Here is a 19,052-nt window from a genome sequence, read left to right on the forward strand (position 1 = left end):
AAATTAATTCTCAATTTGGGTATCATCCTCAATCCCTAACCAAATAAGCCCAATATACCAAGAATTAGGTTATACAAAATTGTAATCTCCAACCCTAACCATTTCTGATCCACATGGCAAGGAAAGAGTACCTTCTCCTTTTCCCAGTTCCCAGTATCCTCAGTACAGAAACACAGCTGCAAGGGCATCACATCATCTCAACTTTCCAAGCCCAAGCTGCCGGTGACAAAATTGCTAATATTATCTGTTATCTCTTTCAGAATCTAAATACAAAAAGCACCAAACAGTGCAATAAAAGGGTATTTTTCAATAGGTATTTTTTAATGACTACACTGTAACAATTTGTTATTGAGCATATCACATGTTGACATTGCTCTATCAGAGCTCAATTCATAACGGTGGTAAAAATGTCACATTTTATTAGTAATCTGTGAGTTGTTTTAATAATTCACATTTTGGTAAGTAACAGCTATGAAAATGTGACATTTTACAAGTCGAAAATGTAAGCTTCATGAAGAAGACAATTGTTTTTGTATTTTGTTCACTGCTGTATTCCCAAATCCTAGAATACCTAGCATTTATTTGGTAGGCATTCTATACATATTCATGAAATGAAGAAATGAGTATTACACATGCTAAAATACATTTTATCCTATGATTGTTATCTTTGGAAACCAAAATTCTAAGCTGTGGAGATATCATCAACCCAAACAGATCAAGCCCCAGACATCCTGCCAGTCTTCTACTACATTCACATAAAGTCTTTCACTCAGTCTTCATGTCACCAGATATTCCTATGCTCAGTTGGTCAGTTAGTCATTAAACATCTCAGTCTCCTGGTCTAATAAGTATAAAACAGTAGATGCATCCATCTTTTAACAATTCTTGGTGTCCAGCTGAGTAGAAAGCATAAAATGGCTTACATGTTTATTTCTTGGATTGTTATATACCTTTTTTTTTGAGAAATAATGAAAGTAAAGGTTCCAATTAGATCTAGTTAGTCTGTCCTATACTTCCAGGGAATTTTCAATACCGTAAAAATTCTCACATTTATCTTATGAATGAATGGTCCAAATTACAAGTGTTCGCTTATTACTGTTTGCCACTATGCATGCAACAAAAGTATGGCTCTTACCAGAATGGCCTCATCAACAATGACTAACCAGACACAATTAAAATTTGGGAGCCAATCTGATACAACAGTCCTATAAAGATAAAATCTAGTTGAAGACGACAACTCACAGAGATTAAAAGCTTCTTGAACCAAAAGGAAAATAATTTAATTCCTGTCTCAAATTAAATTAACGCATGATGAATGGTGCTTAAGCTAACTTTTATAGGCCTTTCATACATTCGTCTGCCTCAAGATAATGAGTCCACAATTCAGTAATGAAAGTTCTTTGAAAACAAAAGTGACTATAGAAAAACTTACAAAAAATAAAAACACACAGTGAAACTTCTTAATATTTTCCAAGGAATAACATTTCTAAAACATTTGCTCAAAGCAGCAAAACAGGAAATGTGTTTTATGGACCTTAGAAAGAACTTTTTAAAACAATACTATTTGAAAATAGGGTCAAGAGAGAAGACATCATAACAAAGTTAAGTGCCTTTTACTTTTAAAAATTGGGTAAAACCCCATTATACTTACTTTGTAAATAGTGCAAAACCATCAATACAAGACTATAGCTGCTTAAAGTACCACGACTGGCATCATTAATCTGATGGTGACTTGCCCACTTCTTAATCACCAGCACTAACGGACGAACTCGATTTTCAACTGAAAGTAAAATTAAAACTTAAACATGGTAAGAGACATTATAGTTTCTTTGAAAGTCTACATCATTTCCCAGCTCCATGCCAAAATAAAGCACACTGTCTCTGTGTATATTACACACTGTATCTGTTCACCATAAATGTGTCTTATGTCTAAAACTTACCTTAGTTTACCTTTTAAAAATTATGAATTATTAAAATGCCACTTGATTCACCTATAACTGATAGTATAGGATTTTAGTGTAGAAACATATACAAATAAATTAAGATACATTATACTTAAACACAACTAAAGAGATGTCACTATTTACAACAAACATCTTTAAAAATGAATAAAGAAAAAAGAGGCTGATAATTTTTAGAAACAAACCAAAAACTTACGGTATGCGTAAGTTCTGAGAAGGAATGTGTTTCTTATTCCAACAATATTGTTTACATTCAGGTCAAACTCCACACAACTATTTAAGAAAAAATAAATAAATAAACTTTAGCTGAAGTATGAATAAACTTCCTTCCTTCCTTCTAACTAAATTAATGCTCATCCATCCCACAATGCAAAATAGCATGGGCCCAAAGGCCACAGATCTGCATTTTTAAAATGACACAATAAATTAACAAATACTCAGCATGTTATTTTAATGTGATTTGGTGTGTATTAAACATATAAAATAAGATTACAGTGGAAAGATCAGTAACATACTGCTAAGGTTCCAATTACCTCAAAGAAAATTTTTAAGTGTTTTTTTTTTAAAGAGATGAAATCTCGCTCTGCGGCCCAGGCTGGAGTGCAGTAGCACAATCATAGCTCACTGCAGCCTCATGCTCCTGGGCTCAAGAATCCCCCCACACCTCAGCCTCCCAAATCACTGATATTAGAGGTAGGAGTTACCACACCCAGCTGGAAATTTTTAAATCTCACAATCGTTTCCAGAAAAACAAAACTATGTAACCAAAAACATTTCTGAGCAAGTTACTCCATTAAGTTACATATTCTCAAATAATCTGGAATTATAGCATCATATACTTTAAAACAACAGGAATAAAAAGCCAAATAAAATACAGGGGAAAAAATTTAAAAGCTCTGTCTACATATATTTCCTCTAAAAAGGCTAGTAAATTAGCAAACACATAATGGTTACTTCTTTGAAAGCAAATATATGCAGTTCATAATTTAGAAAATAGAGCAATAATGATGTAATCTACAAAGAACGGTTAAACTCATACAAAAATCAAGGATTACTTTATGAAAGTCAGTTCTACTTATACCCATGTAAGGTCACAACTTCTAAATACTAAACTTTTCTTTGAAAAAACTGTCTAAAATAAAAACCAAATTCATTTCTATATTAATTATAGCTTTTAATTATAAAATTTGAAATCTACCGTTTCAGTCTTTCTTATTTGGGGGAACAACAGAAATCTTACAATCTTTCCACTAACCATGCATATTAATAAAAATAGACAGTAGTGGCCGACATAGTGGCTCATGCCTGTAATCCCAGCACTTTGCGAGGCCAAGGCAGGTGGATCATGAGGCCAAGATATGGAGACCATCCTGGCCAACATGGTGAAAGCCCATCTCTACTAAAAATACAAAAATTAGCTGGGCATGGTGGGGTGTGCCTATAGTCCCAGCTACTTGGGAGGCTGAGGCAGGAGAATCGCTTGAACCCAGGAGTCACCTGGGCAACAGAGTGAGACTCCATCTCAAAAAAAAAAAAGGATAGTAATAACACTTCAGATACTACACATTATTTGGCTTTGGGAAACCTATAGTAACAATAGAGTTACATTCTTTGTGTAAGTCTAACACTGAAGCCAATTTATATTACAGCCACATAATAACTCAACAGAAAAGAAAAACACTTAGATCACAACTAGTCTGCAGTTAAAAACTTTTCCAAAACTGAATTCAGGGCCTTAAAACTATCCACAATACTTGCTTCAAATACTACTTCTGGAAATACTAAAAAAGTGATCCTCGGTATGGAAAGAATTTATGCACAAAATGCTTATTTGTGTTATCTAAAAACTAGAAACAAACCAAATGTTCAAACACAGGGGAATGGTTAAGGACAATTTATTCACTCAAATACTATAAAGGCATTAAAAATGATGCTGTAGAACAACACTTAACCATATAACTAAATATTAAGGATACGTGGTTCTGTTGGAAAGTATGTTTTGGCCAGGTGCAGTGACACACTCCTGTAATTCCAGAACCTTTGGAGGCTAAGGTAGGAGGATTGCCTGAGGCCAGGTGTTCGAGACTTGCCTGGGCAATATGGCGAGACCCTGTCTCTACCAAAAACACAAAGCTTAACCCGGTGTGGTAGTGTGTGCCTGTAGTCCTATCTACTCAGGAAGCTGAGATGGGAGGATCACTTGAGTTCAGGCATTTGTGGTTACATTGAACTATGATCATGCTACTGCACTCCAGACTGGGCAACAAGGTAAGACCCTGTCTCTTAAAAAAAAGCTTAAGAACAAAAAAAGTTTGTAAGATAACCTTAAATAGAAAAAGAATAAAACTGTTTCTGTAACTATGACTACAACCATGTATTATTAAAAACTATAATTAGCTAGTATAACTTTTTTATCTCTCTCTATATTTTACATTTACTTTAGGAAAATCTGACACAATTTACTTGGCAGAAATTTGATAAATATTTATAGATCTGATTTATGTTTAGCTATATAAAGGAATGGCTTGAGCCTGGCATTAAGGTTTGTTTAAAATACATATATTTAGTCAATTTTCATCATTCATAGTAGCTACATTCTATAAAGTCGCTGCAAACACTGAATTAGTGAATACTATACCATTGATCCTAGGGTAAGCAAAGGGTTAGGTTTCTGCCAGCCTGGTCACATTTTCATAAACTCATCAATACGGAACCAAGTTTTATGTTGCATTTTTATTTGAGGACACTGTATTTAATATATATGGTTGATTCATTAACAGTGGACTCATGGCCAAGAGTATTATAACTCATGCCTGAGCAAAGCCTACCTAACACATATTTTCTCCGTAGGGCACCATCACAGCCTTCTTGCACATGGGGACACTAGAAAGTAACTCAGGACTATGCTTGGGGGCCATTCTAAATAGCAAAAAAGCATAAAATGTGAAATACGGCATTAATTAGACTGTGAGAAGGTTATTTGTTTACAGTATGAAGCTGAACAAGAAGAGAGTGTGTCACCTTACTCTACCTCAGCTGGGAACATGGTATTAGGGGATTCGAAATTTTCGCCACTCTGTGTATGTCCACAAAACGACTGCTAAAGCGTATGAATATTGATGTGGGAAGTTACGAATAACTTTCAGCAAGTAGGCAAATTAGTGAAAACACAATCTATGAAAAATAAAGATCAACAATGTATGTGTGTTTGTGGGCATAATTTCAGTATTAATTTGTAAAACTGGACAAATTTATGAAATCTGTCACAATCCTATTTTTAGAAAACAGTAACAAATCTTTTTAATGAATGAAATAATCAACATCTATTTACATTTTATATTCAGGTATTATGTAAAAGATCCCAATTCCAATACCCATAAGAAATTCAGAATGCAGGACGGTAGAATATATGTAAATTCTGAAATGGAACAAGTACATTTTTCTGTTTTACTTTCATATCTATTACTCTAGGTATTATATGTATCTTTCATTAAAATGAAACATAGCTCGTTTAATGATAATTATATTTACAACAAACCCCTTGATTAGTTTATGTCAAATTTCATTAATTACGTTAATCAGAATGCATTACACTTCCAAAAGGCAAGAGATCACTTAAAAATTTAAAATATAAATATGTACATATTCTTTAAATTGGATAGTCTCACATATTTAAAATGTCAAGCAGAATAGCTAAGTACAGTTAAGCATAAGAAAATATTGCTCAATTTTAAAAAACCATTTCAAACCCCAAGTCAAATGATTTCTAAAAACTGATGAAGATAAGCTGTAATGCTACAACATATATATATATATTTTTTTTTTTCTTGAGACGGAGTCTTGCTCTGTCACCAGGCTGGAGTGCAGTGGCGCAATCTTGGCTCACTGCCGCCTCCTGGGTTCAAGTAATTCTTTCGCCTCAGCCTCCTGAGTAGCTGGGACCACAGGTGCATGCCACCACCCCCAGCTAATTTTTGTATTTTTAGTAGAGACAGGGTTTCACCATGTTGGCCAGGATAGTCTTGATCTCTTGACCTCGTGATCCGCCCGCCTCAGCCTCCCAAAATGCTGGGATTACAGGCGTGAGCCACCACACCCAGCCCATATATTTCTTAATTATCTTTATCAGATGAATATCTAAAAATGATCTAAAGCAACTGAAAAAAGAAAGCTCATTAATTACTTACCTGACTTTATCCCTGAACTTCACAATTGGCACTTTTGCTCGAATCAGCTGAGGTCTCTCAATGTAGCCTGCTGAAAGATAAAAGATAATGTGAATATCTGCAAATGTTTCTAGAATTCATAGTGTTCCAATGCACATTTTTAAAAAAATAGTATTTACTAAGCTAAAATAATTTAAGAAAATGTCTTTGAAAAAGAAAACAAGTGAGGACATTATCAAATTCTTCTAAGATTGTAGGCTCCAGTAATACCAGTTAGGGGGCTTCAAATTCAAGTTATTTTCCAGAATGTGGTCTAATATAGTATCTATAAAGAAGTTCATCAGACCACTGTAAGAGTGAAAATATATCTAGGCTAGCAGCAGAGGGAATAGCTAATTTTGGTACAGCACACAGTAAGGTATCATGGTAACTGCAGAAATGATATTTTCAGAGTCTTAAGTGTGGAAATGCTTTGCAACATGAAACACAGGGCTGGGACACATTCAGTAAGTGTAAACTCTATGAGTGAAAAATACATATAGTTATACACACATGATCTCTACGAGTGGAAAAACTCAGGTCAGTTTAGTGAACACCAATCATTGTGCTATTATACACAGGAGTATCAGTTGATAGGAAATTCAAATACATATACATGTATGTATTACATATATACACATAACATATACAATATATAATAAAATGTATATACAAATTTTTATTCCATCAAACTAAAAAAGTATTGAGTTAAAAGTAATATATGCTCATCATAGAAAATGAGGAAATACGTAAGTGTGTAAAAATGAAATTCTGAAAATCTTTCTCAAATAAGCAATTTTCTAATTTTACTACAGAAAAAGTAGCACCGGGATTTTTAAAACCTGAAAATTTTCTGTTACAATATTTTACCATCAAAATTATAGTGTGTGTGTGTGTGTGTGTGTGTGTGTATGTGTATATATATATATGTGTGTGTGTGTGTATATATATGTGTGTATCAGCTGGGCTCGGTGGCTCACCGAGCACTTTAGGAGGCCAAGGGGGATGTACCACTTGAGGTCAGGAGTTCTAGACCAGCCTAGCCAACATGGCAAAACCCTATCTCTACTAAAAACACAAAAATTAGCCAGGTGAGGTGGCACATGCCTGTAATCCCAGCTACTTGGGAGGCTGAGGTATAAGAATTGCTTAAACCAGGGAGGCAGAGGTTGCAGTGACCTGCGATCATGCCACTGCACTCCAGCCTGGGTGATAGAGCAAGACTCTGTCACAAAAAAAAAAAAAAAAAAAAAAAGAGAAAAATGGAATATATCAAGCTTCAAAATAGAATTTATGTGCAGGAATTCAGAAAAATAAAATTAGGAGTTAAAAGTTTTGAGTAGTAAGTACCAACAAACTGGCTCTGATACCAACAAACTATACTTGAGTCAAGTTACTAAATCCATTGATCACCAGTTTCCTTAACTATTAAAAAGAAAAAAAAGAAAAAAAAAAAAACCCTCATGTGAATTACATGATCTTTAAGGTCCCTTCCATTTTTAATATTTTGATTCAAATAGCTATTAAAAATCCACTTAGGTATGAATTATTCTTTATTTTACAGAATAATTCAGAATGCAGAAACCTAAGTCCACTGAAATAAATCACTTCATTTATTTCTCTCCTACAACAATGTAAATTATTCAAAGACAGTGACTTGTTACTTGACCTTTATTTTCCAGCTCAAACCCTGGCACATAATGAATGTCTGTTAAACAAATGAACAAGTGTCTTTCCAATATCACACAGTATAACTTCAACTTTCTAGAACATTCTGTGGAAGTTTAAAAGAAATTATTTGAGATGGCTTAACATGTGGATTAAAAACTGTTTAGAGTCAGTTTATCCAAAGAGTAAAATCTTAAAATAAAATGGCTTAAGTCAACAATTTGCTTTCTGCTTAAGTAATACATTTAGGTCTCATGTTCAGTGATCATATTTTTAAAACAAGTAAAGACGCATATCACTGCAAGCCAGATGAACTTCTCTCTCACACAAATAAAGTCCTACAGGAATTTATCTGTATCAACACTCTTGGCTCTTCATAGATACTCTGTATTATAACTACTTATATTCATGCTTTAATTTCCCTAACAACCTATCAATTTTTGAGAAAAAGAACTAAAACTTATATATCTCTAATCACCCCCCACCCACTGCAGCAGGTGGTATATTTTGCAGTAAGTGCAATAAAGATATTCTGAATAAATGATTACTCATCTTTTTAATCAAAAGTTAAAAGAAATTCATTTGGAAAAAAGGATCCATATTATACCTATCCTGACCAGAATAAACAATTCTTACCAGAAGATAATGTAAGAGGCATTTTAAATAAAGTTATGTCAGATGACATAGAAACTTGAGGCATGTCAGACTTACAAAGTCTAGTACAGAAGTGTTTATGGACTAAGGTGAGTATATGCCGTGCTTCAGTCTTCTGATTTACCTGAAAAAAACACTGAAAAGTTAAAAATAAAGTGTTTTTTCATTATCTAAGCTTAGTGTTTCATTTTCCTAAAGCATCTCAACAAAAAGAAAACATACAAGGTATACTTTCCTTTGGAGTTATTTTTCAATATACTCAAGGTATAATTTATTTTTCCAAATTACATTATAGAAAAAGGTCAACCTTTAACGTTATCTTTCACATCTACATTTCTAAATCAATTCCTGATTTTAAGCTTAAAGCACAATTTTTAGAGAAATTCTGAAACAGCCATCTATGTCATTTTTCCCTTCAGTGTAAATGTACAAAAAGCAACCACCAACAAAAATATACGAAATTGTAACTGTATCTAAACTAGACGGTAAGCTGCTCAAGGATAGGTTCATACCTAGTGTCTCAGTTTGTATAAAGGCTATGACAACATGATTTAGACATGTGAATAAGACTGGAGGATTAGTGGGATGTGCTTGAGTATAATCTAGCAGAAATAAAAAGTTTTAATTACAATTCTGTATTCTCCACTATGTTTATAATGTGAGGTTTTTTTAAACTCTCTCTTCATATAATTTCAAAGCCCAGAAAAATACCATTTTCTAGAATAAATCTCCTTCTGATTTGCAGTAACTAGAAGTCATTTTTGCTAGTGGAACAGTATGAATAGTAAAAATATACACTAATATTCAATAATTTTTTGTATTTTTAAAGATGTAAAACATAATAAGCCATATTAAAATTATACTGAACTTAATTTAATCGTTGGCAGTTCAGAAGAAACTTCAGCATCTTAAAGAGTCTGACTCAAGTCAGCTTAATGAACACCAATTACTACAATATTATACAGAGGAGTATCAGTTAACAGGAAATTCAGATAAACATAGTACAGGTTGAGCATCCCTAATCCAAAAACACGAAATCCAAAATCTGAAACTTTCTGAGTGTTGATATGATACTCAAAGGAAATGTTCATCGGCGCATTTTAGATTTTGGATCAGAGATGTTCAAATGGTAAGTATAATGCAAGTATTCCAAAATAAAAAAATCTCAAATCCAAAAAACTCTGGTTCCAAGCATTGCAGATGAGGAATATTCAACTTGTACTAAGTAACACAATATGGTTGCTAAAGAAAAAGAAAAACACAAAGGTAAAACGTCAGAGAAAAATATTTTAAATTTAATAAACACGATAGTCTTATTTTAAATTTCAGGGAAATCTATTTTCCCAAAACACACATTTTCCAGGAAGAAAAAAGTAAAAATTAAAAATAGAATCACTGAGAATTCAAATGGAAAGGAAATGTATAAAGAAGATAATATTGCCACATGCCCACATGCTCTGCTTTGCTGCATCCGGGTAACATATCCAAACTAATGGCATTTCAAAACAGAGGCAGAGCTCTTAAAAAAAGAACAACAACAACAACAACAACACATAGTGAAGCCATCTCACTTTAAAAACTTATAATTAAATTAATGCTATACCTCCAATTACGCTTACTGTGCACATGCCTTAAAAATAAAAAATTTCCTATGTTTCCTACAATTATGGTAAACAAAATTCAAAGAAGTAATCGTAGCAAAGCAAGTTTTTTTCCTCAGTAACTTTTATGTAAAATTTCTTAACCCATTAACATGAGAAACACACTTGGAATAAATGTTTCCTTACTTACTGGTTCTTCCTTAACAACTAGGCATAAATCACCATCACTGCTCCGGGTACCAAATCCATTTAAAGAGGACCCAACCAAAAAAAGTCTGCTTTCTAAAGAAAGAGAAGAAAGTTATAAGAGCATTTAAAATCTAAACTAGGTGTGCTGGTTCTGTGCCTATTAAAAAAAATTTTTAAAGATAAAATTTAAAATAGGAATGCATATACCTAAAGGGCATGCAAAATAGGGAAACATACGTGGAAATAACAGCTGAATTTCTCTCTGCAGCTGTGTTCGACATAGTTCTTTCTTCTTTAAATCACTTATTTGCTGCTGACATGTTTCAAATAACTCCAGTATCTGCTGACTCAACTTGAATCCACCACAAAAAAAAGTAAAAGTTTTATTCAGAAATGTAAAAGTAATTACCATATGGAAAAGTATAAATTAATTATGCCTACACTATTTTAAAAATAAATAATATATTATCTTCTTAATACTTTCCAAAACAAAGTTACTATTACTCAAGTACAGGTGGAGAATGATCTGAAAATGTACATATAAATTTTACAAAGTAAACTTTACAAGTCACAGAAAAGTACTTTCTGTTACTTACAAGTCACAGAAAAGTAAAATCACATATAATTCATAATAAAAACAATCCACCGGTCAGCAAGCTGTTTAACACTTGGTCACTGTTCTTGTATGGCCCCTGAGCAAAGAAATTTTTTACATTTTTAAAGGATTTGAAAACAAATAAGAATATGCAACAGAAACAATTTGTAAGTGGGAAAGCCTAAAATATTTACTATCTGGCTCTTTAAAGAAGTTTGCCCAATCCATAGTATTCACACCTACAAATACCAAATACAAGAGATGTGACAAGTCCCTGGCATTCTGGGCTCATGACCTCCTTTCCATTCTTGTAACACTGCCCTGAACCCTAATTTCCTGTTGCCATTTACCTACCACCTGTTTTTCCTTTTTTTTTTTTTTTTTTTTTCAGACGGAGTCTCTCTCTGTTGCCCAGGGTGGAATGCAGTGGTGCAATCTTGGCTCACTGCAACCTCAGCCTCCTGGGTTCAAGCAATTCTCCTGCCTCAGCCTCCCATGTAGCTAAGAATACACAGGCATGTGCCACTACAGCCAACTAATTTTTCAATTTTTGTAGAGACAGAGTTTTGCCATGTTGGCCAGGCTGCTCTCAAACTCCTGACCTCAAGTGATCTGCCTGCCTCAGCCTCCCAAAGTACTGGGATTACAAGTGTGAACCATCACACCTGGCCTTACCACCACTTTATCTACTTGATCTGGTTCAGACATTTCCCTCCAGCCCAACTCTTGCCATCAACATAGGTGATCTGCCTATCTGAAATGGGCTACATTTCACAACATACTCTGTTTCTTGACTTTCATTTCCTCCAATATTCTTCAGCAGTGTACACTCCTATAATGTGGTCTTCACAATAAACTGGAACTACTCCAGCCATGAAATTTTAAATTTCAATATACTATCTTGGCTTCAATCTCCTATACAATTCATACTTTCTCACTCCCCTCATACCTGCTCTAGAACCACAAGAGATCTAGATTCCCTTGAATCCTCCCTTTTCTCCCAAGCCATCAGCACCTAAATGGTGTTCTTTCCCTATGCAGTCTATACCACACAGTGCATCTCTTGAACCACTCCCTTATCTTGACTTAACAACATCATCTCCTTGTCATGTTCTAATGCTTGTCCTACAAAACCCTAATCTTGGGTCAATATAAAAAAGCCACCTTCAGGCTGGTCACGGTGGCTCACACCTGTAATCCCAACACTTTGGGAGGCCAAGGCAAGCAGATCATGAGGTCAGGAGTTCAAGACCAGCCTGGCCAACATGGTGAAATCCCGTCTCTACTAAAAATACAGAAATTGACTGGGCATGGTGGCACACTCCTGTAATCCCAGCTATTCGGGAGGCTGAGGCAGAAGAATTGCTTGAACTGGGACCCAGAAGGTGGAGATTGCGGTGAGCGGAGATTGCGGTGAGCTGAGATCGCACCACTGCAATCCAGCCTGGGCTACAGAGCAAACACACACACACACACACACACACACACACACACACACACACACACACACACACAAACCCCTTCTCTGCTCTTACATCTAAGTTGCTTAGAGACAAAACTGAAAAAAAAAATTAAAAATCACAAAATTGGAGTTATAAATTCAAATTTATTGTCTTAGGTTGACTCTTGGCATCACTTAGCAATTACTTCCAAGTCTTAGGTTAGATATTGCTTCTGGTTTTTACCATACCATTCCAAAATGTTTACTACCCTCTTCAAGCCCTCTAAACTTACCTCCCTTTCTCTAGCAGACAAAGTTAAAGTTTGCTAAAATTCAGAATACCAAATGTGATATTCCTCAGCCTCTTAACCACAGACCTAAAAACCAACATAACTGAAAAAAAAAATTGTCCTTTTCCCTGTTCACAGCTAATGTCTCTACTAATAATTTTGTATTCAAACCCTCTGATCACCTTAAGGGCACAAACACCTCTATCAGTTTTTCAGTCTTGCTCTTGTATTTTCAATCTGTCCCTCTCTAGGACTTTTTTATGGTCCATAACGAGGCAAAAGTATCATCCATCATGTAAAATGTTGTCTTTTACATATTTAGAATCCTCATTTTAAGAAGGCAAAGAATATCCGGGCAACTTGGCAATGAAGGAAGCATAACTTTAAAATCTCTGAATACCCACCCCACAAAAGACAAAGCAACTAGGAGAATAAATCAAAGAGGTCAAACCAAACCAAAATGTGGCCAAAAAATACAACACAATTAATTGACTGAGTATCCATCATGAACCTCAAATATAAGAAGTGGGGCCAAATACCAACAGCAGCAAGATTCATATGGTATCAGACACAGTAAGAGAAAAGGGAATGGGATTTGAAACAATCTTAAAAGCAGAACATGCAGAAATCAAATTGCTTATAGGTACTACCTTCTCCCCCTCACCTACCAAACTAAGCAGCCCGCATCAATGTACCACAACCAAAACAGGCAAGGAGCTTCATAGGCTACAATTCATAGGCAAATGCAAGAGGACCACAGAAAAATCAGAGGCCTCGAAACCAAAGGAGATTCCCTTCCAAGAAAAAGCAACAGCAGTAACTGCCAGGAAGAGAAACCTGAACTGGGCAGCACAGAGCCATCAGGAGAAAAGGAAAGTATAAAATGATTCTGACTCTCAGTGGACATATGACTATGAAAACACTTCTGGTTATCATAACAGGACCAGGCAGAGCAGGTGGAAGGTCCCTGGCATCTAGGAGGTAGAGGCCAGGATGCCACTGAACATCCTACGATGCAGAGAACAACTCTACCACAGCAAAGATTATCTGGCCCAAAACGCCAATAATACAGAAGGTAAAAAATTCTGTTCTAGGTAAAAGTAGGAAAGGAAAAAAGTAAAGGCACACAGAAATTATATTTCTGAATACTACATAAGAACAGAAGAGAGCTAGGCGCAGTGGCTCAGGCCTGTATTCCCAAGATTTTGAGAGGCTGAGGTGGGCAGATCACAAGGTCAGGAAATTGAGATCATCTTGGCTAACAGTGAAACCCCATCTCTACTAAAAATATGAAAAATTAGCCAGCGTGGTGGCAGCACCTGTAGTACCAGCTACTTGGGAGGCTAAAACAACAGAATTGCTTGAACCTGGGAGGCGGAGGTTACAGTGAGCTGAGACCGTGCCACTGCACTCCTGCCTGGGCAACTGAGCGAGGCTGTCTCAAAAAAAAAAAAAAAAAAAAAAAAAAGAGGAGAAGTCCTACAGCCACAAAGCTAGCCTGCCCAACTCTCTCCATATAAAAGTAGCACAGAGCTGGGCATTGTGGCTGGGCACTCCTGGAATCCAGCACTTTGGGAGGCCAAGGCAGGTGCATCACTTAAGCTCAGGAATCCGAGACAAGCCTTGACAACATGGCAAAATCTCATTTCTACAAAAAATTTAAAAATTAGGCCAGGTGCAATGGCTCACACCTGTAATCCCAGCACTTTGGGAGGCCGAGGCGGGCAGATGATCACCTGAGGTAAGGAGTTCAAGACCAGCCTGACCAACATGGAGAAACCCTGACTCAATAAAAAATACAAAATTAGCCAGGTGTGATGGCACATGCCTGTAATCCCAGCAACTCCAGAGGCTGAGGCAGGAGAATCACTCGAACCTGAGAGGCAAGGTTGCAGTGAGCCAAGATCGTGCACTGCATTCCAGCCTGGGTACCAAGAGTGAAACTCCATCTAAAAAAAACAAAAAAATTTTTAAATTAGCTGGGCATGGTGGTGCATGCCTGTAGTCCCAGCTACTAGGGAGGCTGATGCAGGAGGATTGCTTGAGCCTGGGAGGTCGAGGCTGCAGTGAGCCATGATCACACCACTGTACTCCAGCCTGGGCAACAGAGGAAGAACTTGTCTCAAAAACACTGAAATAAAAGTAGTACAGAAAAAGCCATCTCAAAGACAAATAACAGGAAAAGAGAACTGGAATCTCAAAAGAGGTAAGAATGGGAGAGGACAGAAAAAAAATTCAAAGAAATAATGCCTGAAAGTATTCTGATCAATTCCCATACAAAGCATTTGTAAGAAAAAATGAGAATAAATTGAGCAACTTTTTTTTTGAGACATGGTCTCACTGTGTTGTCCAGACTAGAGTGCAATAGCACAATCACAGCTCACTGCTGTCTTGACCTCCCATCTCAGCCCCTCAAGTAGCTGGGACTACAGGTGTGCGGTACCACATCTGGCTATTTTCTTTTTTCTTGAGACACAAGGTCTCACTATTTTGCCTGGGCTGCAGAGTAACATTTCTACAGACAATAAAGCATACCTGGAGAATGTGTCAACAAAACTAATATGATTTTTAACATAATACAAGAAAACAATGCCTTTTCTCTCATATCTTAATTTTCTAAAAAAGATAATTCACTATTTAAAGCATATATATTATCAACAAACAACTGGAAACTTACTTTTTAAAAACTTCACAATAGCAGCAAAAAGCATGAAATATTTAGAAATCTACGTGCCAAGAGATGTGCGGGATTTATATAAGGAAAACTAGAAAATACTGAGAGAACCTAAAGACCTAAATAAAGGGAGAGATGAAATATACCACATTCATGGATCAAAAGACTATTGTTAAAGGCGTCAATTTTGCCAGAATTGACCTTTAGATTTAACACAATCAAAATCAAAAGCCCATTTGATATACTTTGTTTCACAAAAAAATGAAAAAGAAATCAAAAGTCCAGAAGGCTTCTTTCTGGAAACTGACAAAAGAATTTTAAACTTTATTTAGAAAGGCAAAAATCCAAGAATAGCCAAGAAAAAAGTTGGAATTTACCCTACGTGACTTCTCTACTTAATATAATGCTGTAGTAATCAAGATAGTATGGCCCTGGCCAAAGCATAAACGAAGACCAACAGAACAGAATACTGAAATATTTACAAATAAAATTATAACTGGAATCTGATTCAAACTAATGAGGGAGGGAGATAAAGGTGAAATAAGATTAGTCATATGTTGTTAATCGTTATGGTCATATGTTGGCAATTGTTAAAGTGGACAACACTAGGATTTATGGTACTTCTCTTTACTTTGGTATATTGTTTGATATTTTCCATAACAAGCTAAAAAGAAAGGTGTTCAAGTTTGTAATAAATGTGAAAAAGATATCCAGTAAAAGTGGCTAACATAAAGTTTTAAATGATACTTGAAGGATTAAGTTGTATTGGCCTACAGCAAGGGTTGGCAAACTATTTAGGCCAAGTATGGGCAGCAAGCTAAATAATTTCTACTTTTAAGCATTGTTAAAAAGAAAAGGAAAGAAAAAAGATTATGCAGCTGAGGATTTATGTAGCCTACATGCCTAAAATATTTTCTATCTGGCCCTTCCACCAACCCCTGATCTAGAAAATCAGTTAGGCAGATCAGATCAACATAATCCTAGAAGTCATAGTAGGTGCTATTTGTTGAATGGCAAAATAAACAAATTTCTTTACAATGCCCAAGTGAAAAAATTTACAATGACTTGGAAAATATGAAATTCTGTATCTTGTTCCTCTCTATTTTTTACATGCATGGAAACACTTTTTCTTTCCCAAGGACTACTATAATGGAGATTTAATGAATTTTTATGTGAAAGAATTTTCCTCATCATCTACCCATTAACTTGGGGATTCACATTATCAAATCATGTTAACTTTATCCTAGGAATAGACATTGAGAGTTCAGACGAGACAACAAGAGAAATGCACATATATGCTGAAACAAGATTTCTGGTGCTTTAATTTAGAGAAATATTGCAGGATATGGCTCAATGTTCTTATAATTCTTAAAAAAAAAAAAAAAAGGAGAGAGAGCAGGAATATGCAGTATGAAATATCCTTGGCTAAAAATCATACACAATTTAGATCGCATATGTAATACCAAGCTGACCATGCATAATGGCATTCTAAAAATATTCTTTAATTCTGGGGTACATTTTTCCTAATTTTTAGTTTAAAAAAACTATTCCAAGCCAGGTACAGTGGCAAATGCCTGTAGTATCAGCTATTCAGAGAGCTGAGGCAGGAAGATGGTTTGAGCCAAGGAGTTCAAGGCCAGCCTGGGCAACTTAGTAAGACCCCATCCAAAAAAAAAAAAAAAAAAAAAAAAAAAAAGGCCTCCAACAACATACATATAAAGTGGATTATTCTTAAATTTGTCTAAATCACTACAATACTACCTGCTCAGATTACCTACCAAGAGCTACCATTATATACTCTAGTCATCTTGGCCTCCTTTCAGTTATTTGTATACTCCATTTTGCATTAGGACCCTCAAACATGCTATTTCCTCTCTCTAAAGCAGGCTCTCCAACCCTACTACTCTCTAACTAGTTAACTCATTCATCTTTCAGATCTCAGCTCAAATACTGCCTCCTTTAGGAGGCTTTCCCTGAGACCCCCAAATGCAGTCTTTCAGCACTCTGTAATTTCCTGCACAGCATTTATATAAAATTGTAACCTGCATTTTTAAAGATTATTTTATTTCTGAGACAGAGTTCCACTCTGTCGCCCAGGCTGGAGTGCTTGGTGCGATCTCAGCTCACAGCAACCTCCACCTCCTGAGTTCAAGCAATTCTCCTGCCTCAGACTCCTGAGTTGCTGCGACTACAGGTGCAAGCCACCAGGTCCAGCTAATTTTTTTGTATTTTTAGGAGAGTCAGGGTTTCACCATATTAGTCAGGCTGGTCTCAAACTCCTGACCTCAGGTAATCCACCCACCTCAGGCTCCCAAAGTGCTGGGAGTACAGGCATGAGCCACCACATCTGGCTTATGCATGACTGTTTAACAGCTCTCCCTCTCACTATGCTGTATGTAAACGGTAGAGACTACGTAATTTAGCACAACAGTGTATCTCCCAAGCCTAACACTCACAAATATTTGAATGCTAAATAAATCAAAAATCTTATCTATCTACTCCAGGAGTTTCAACTATCACTTTTGTTTCAGATCTCTTCAGGATCCATCTCTCTAGCCTTGATCTTACTTTTGAACTCCAAACATATACTGTCAATTCAGTTACAAGACATTTTTCTATAATACCAATTAGCTTATATGTGATTGGTAAACGGGAGTGTTATCAAGAAAACATAGAAGTTGTGTTTGTAAGTGACTTGTACATGGAGCTGTAATTGTAGAATTATAACCATCGCAAGAAAGAAAAAGCCTCAGTATGGAGTCCTTACAGACCTAACATAACTAAAAACAAGCATTTGCATTCAGCATTCCTGCTCAAGAAAGCATACTCCTAGCCTCAGACAACTCTGTGCTGGTGTACTTCCTCTTGTCTCTACCTTAACAGCAGCCTCACTGACTCAGAGCTCCATTTGTAGCCACCTGTCTCAATGCTCAACACAAGCCAGCATCTCAACTCTATTTTGTATGTTTCTAATATCCCCTGCAGCAGCATCCAGCCATGCCAAACTGCCTGCCTGGTCTGTCCAACTTATTTCCCAAGACATTAATTATTATTCTTGATTGTGTTTGGTTACAAAATTGTTTAGGTTTTGAGTAGTCCATTCCAACCTTATTTTTCCCATAGCCCTGTATACTTAGGGTGCAATTTGCAGAACATGAGGTTTCTCAGGAGCACAAATGTTTTATAGTAGATTCTCTCATAGTTCAAAATATCTCAAGTATTTCCTCAATCAGCTTATACACCCCAAATCTAGGTTCCTTATCTCTACTGGTAGCAAAAAATCAAATCACTGGAGTCACTTACATCTCTCTCTCACTCTCTTATATACCCAATTATTCCACACATTCTATTTTCCTCATTCATTATCTCCCACATCTTTTTCACTACCATCTACCCTAACTGAAAGCTTCAGTGCCTCTCATTAGGATGAATTTAACAGACTTCAAGGTGATCCCTATCTTCCAAGCCCACTTCATTCTAAACCAAACTCACTATACAAAAAGGACTTTCTAAAAATACAAATCTGGCTGTGCTATTTCTCTATTTAGAAACCTTCAACAGCATTCTACTGTGCATTCAAAGCTTCAAACCATTGCCCCACTTTATCTCACACTGAACCGTCCACATGCTTTACACTCTACAGAGGTAAATCATACAAGATTACAGATTACCCTGTACTAGAGTTAGAATGTCACCTCCCTACCCTTGATTTTAAGTATCTTAAGCTCCTTCTCTTCATATTTTTAGAGACAAAGATCAAATCTTGGTTTTACC

At 35.8% G+C, this 19,052-nt stretch overlaps 1 protein-coding gene across 6 annotated transcripts in view; it reads right to left on the reverse strand.

The window, feature by feature from the left end:
- Nucleotides 1-19,052, reverse strand: part of TENT2 (terminal nucleotidyltransferase 2) — an 82,293-nt gene that overhangs the window by 34,818 nt on the left and 28,423 nt on the right. For 5 of the 6 annotated variants that reach the window (XM_032277336.1, XM_032277334.1, XM_032277327.1 and 2 more), the window contains exons 6-11: nt 10,516-10,630; nt 10,280-10,371; nt 8,546-8,624; nt 6,149-6,218; nt 2,158-2,234; nt 1,652-1,780 (exon numbers count right to left, since the gene is read on the reverse strand). In XM_032277336.1, coding sequence (XP_032133227.1) covers nt 1,652-1,780; nt 2,158-2,234; nt 6,149-6,218; nt 8,546-8,624; nt 10,280-10,371; nt 10,516-10,630 — 562 coding nt within the window. The remainder of the gene's footprint in view (nt 1-1,651; nt 1,781-2,157; nt 2,235-6,148; nt 6,219-8,545; nt 8,625-10,279; nt 10,372-10,515; nt 10,631-19,052) is intronic. The other variant, XM_032277345.1, reaches the window with a different exon arrangement.

This window comes from Sapajus apella, unplaced genomic scaffold (assembly GCF_009761245.1).
Source record: "Sapajus apella isolate SASKATOON/1434 unplaced genomic scaffold, GSC_monkey_1.0 scaffold1, whole genome shotgun sequence".
NCBI classification, from domain to species: domain Eukaryota; kingdom Metazoa; phylum Chordata; class Mammalia; order Primates; family Cebidae; genus Sapajus; species Sapajus apella.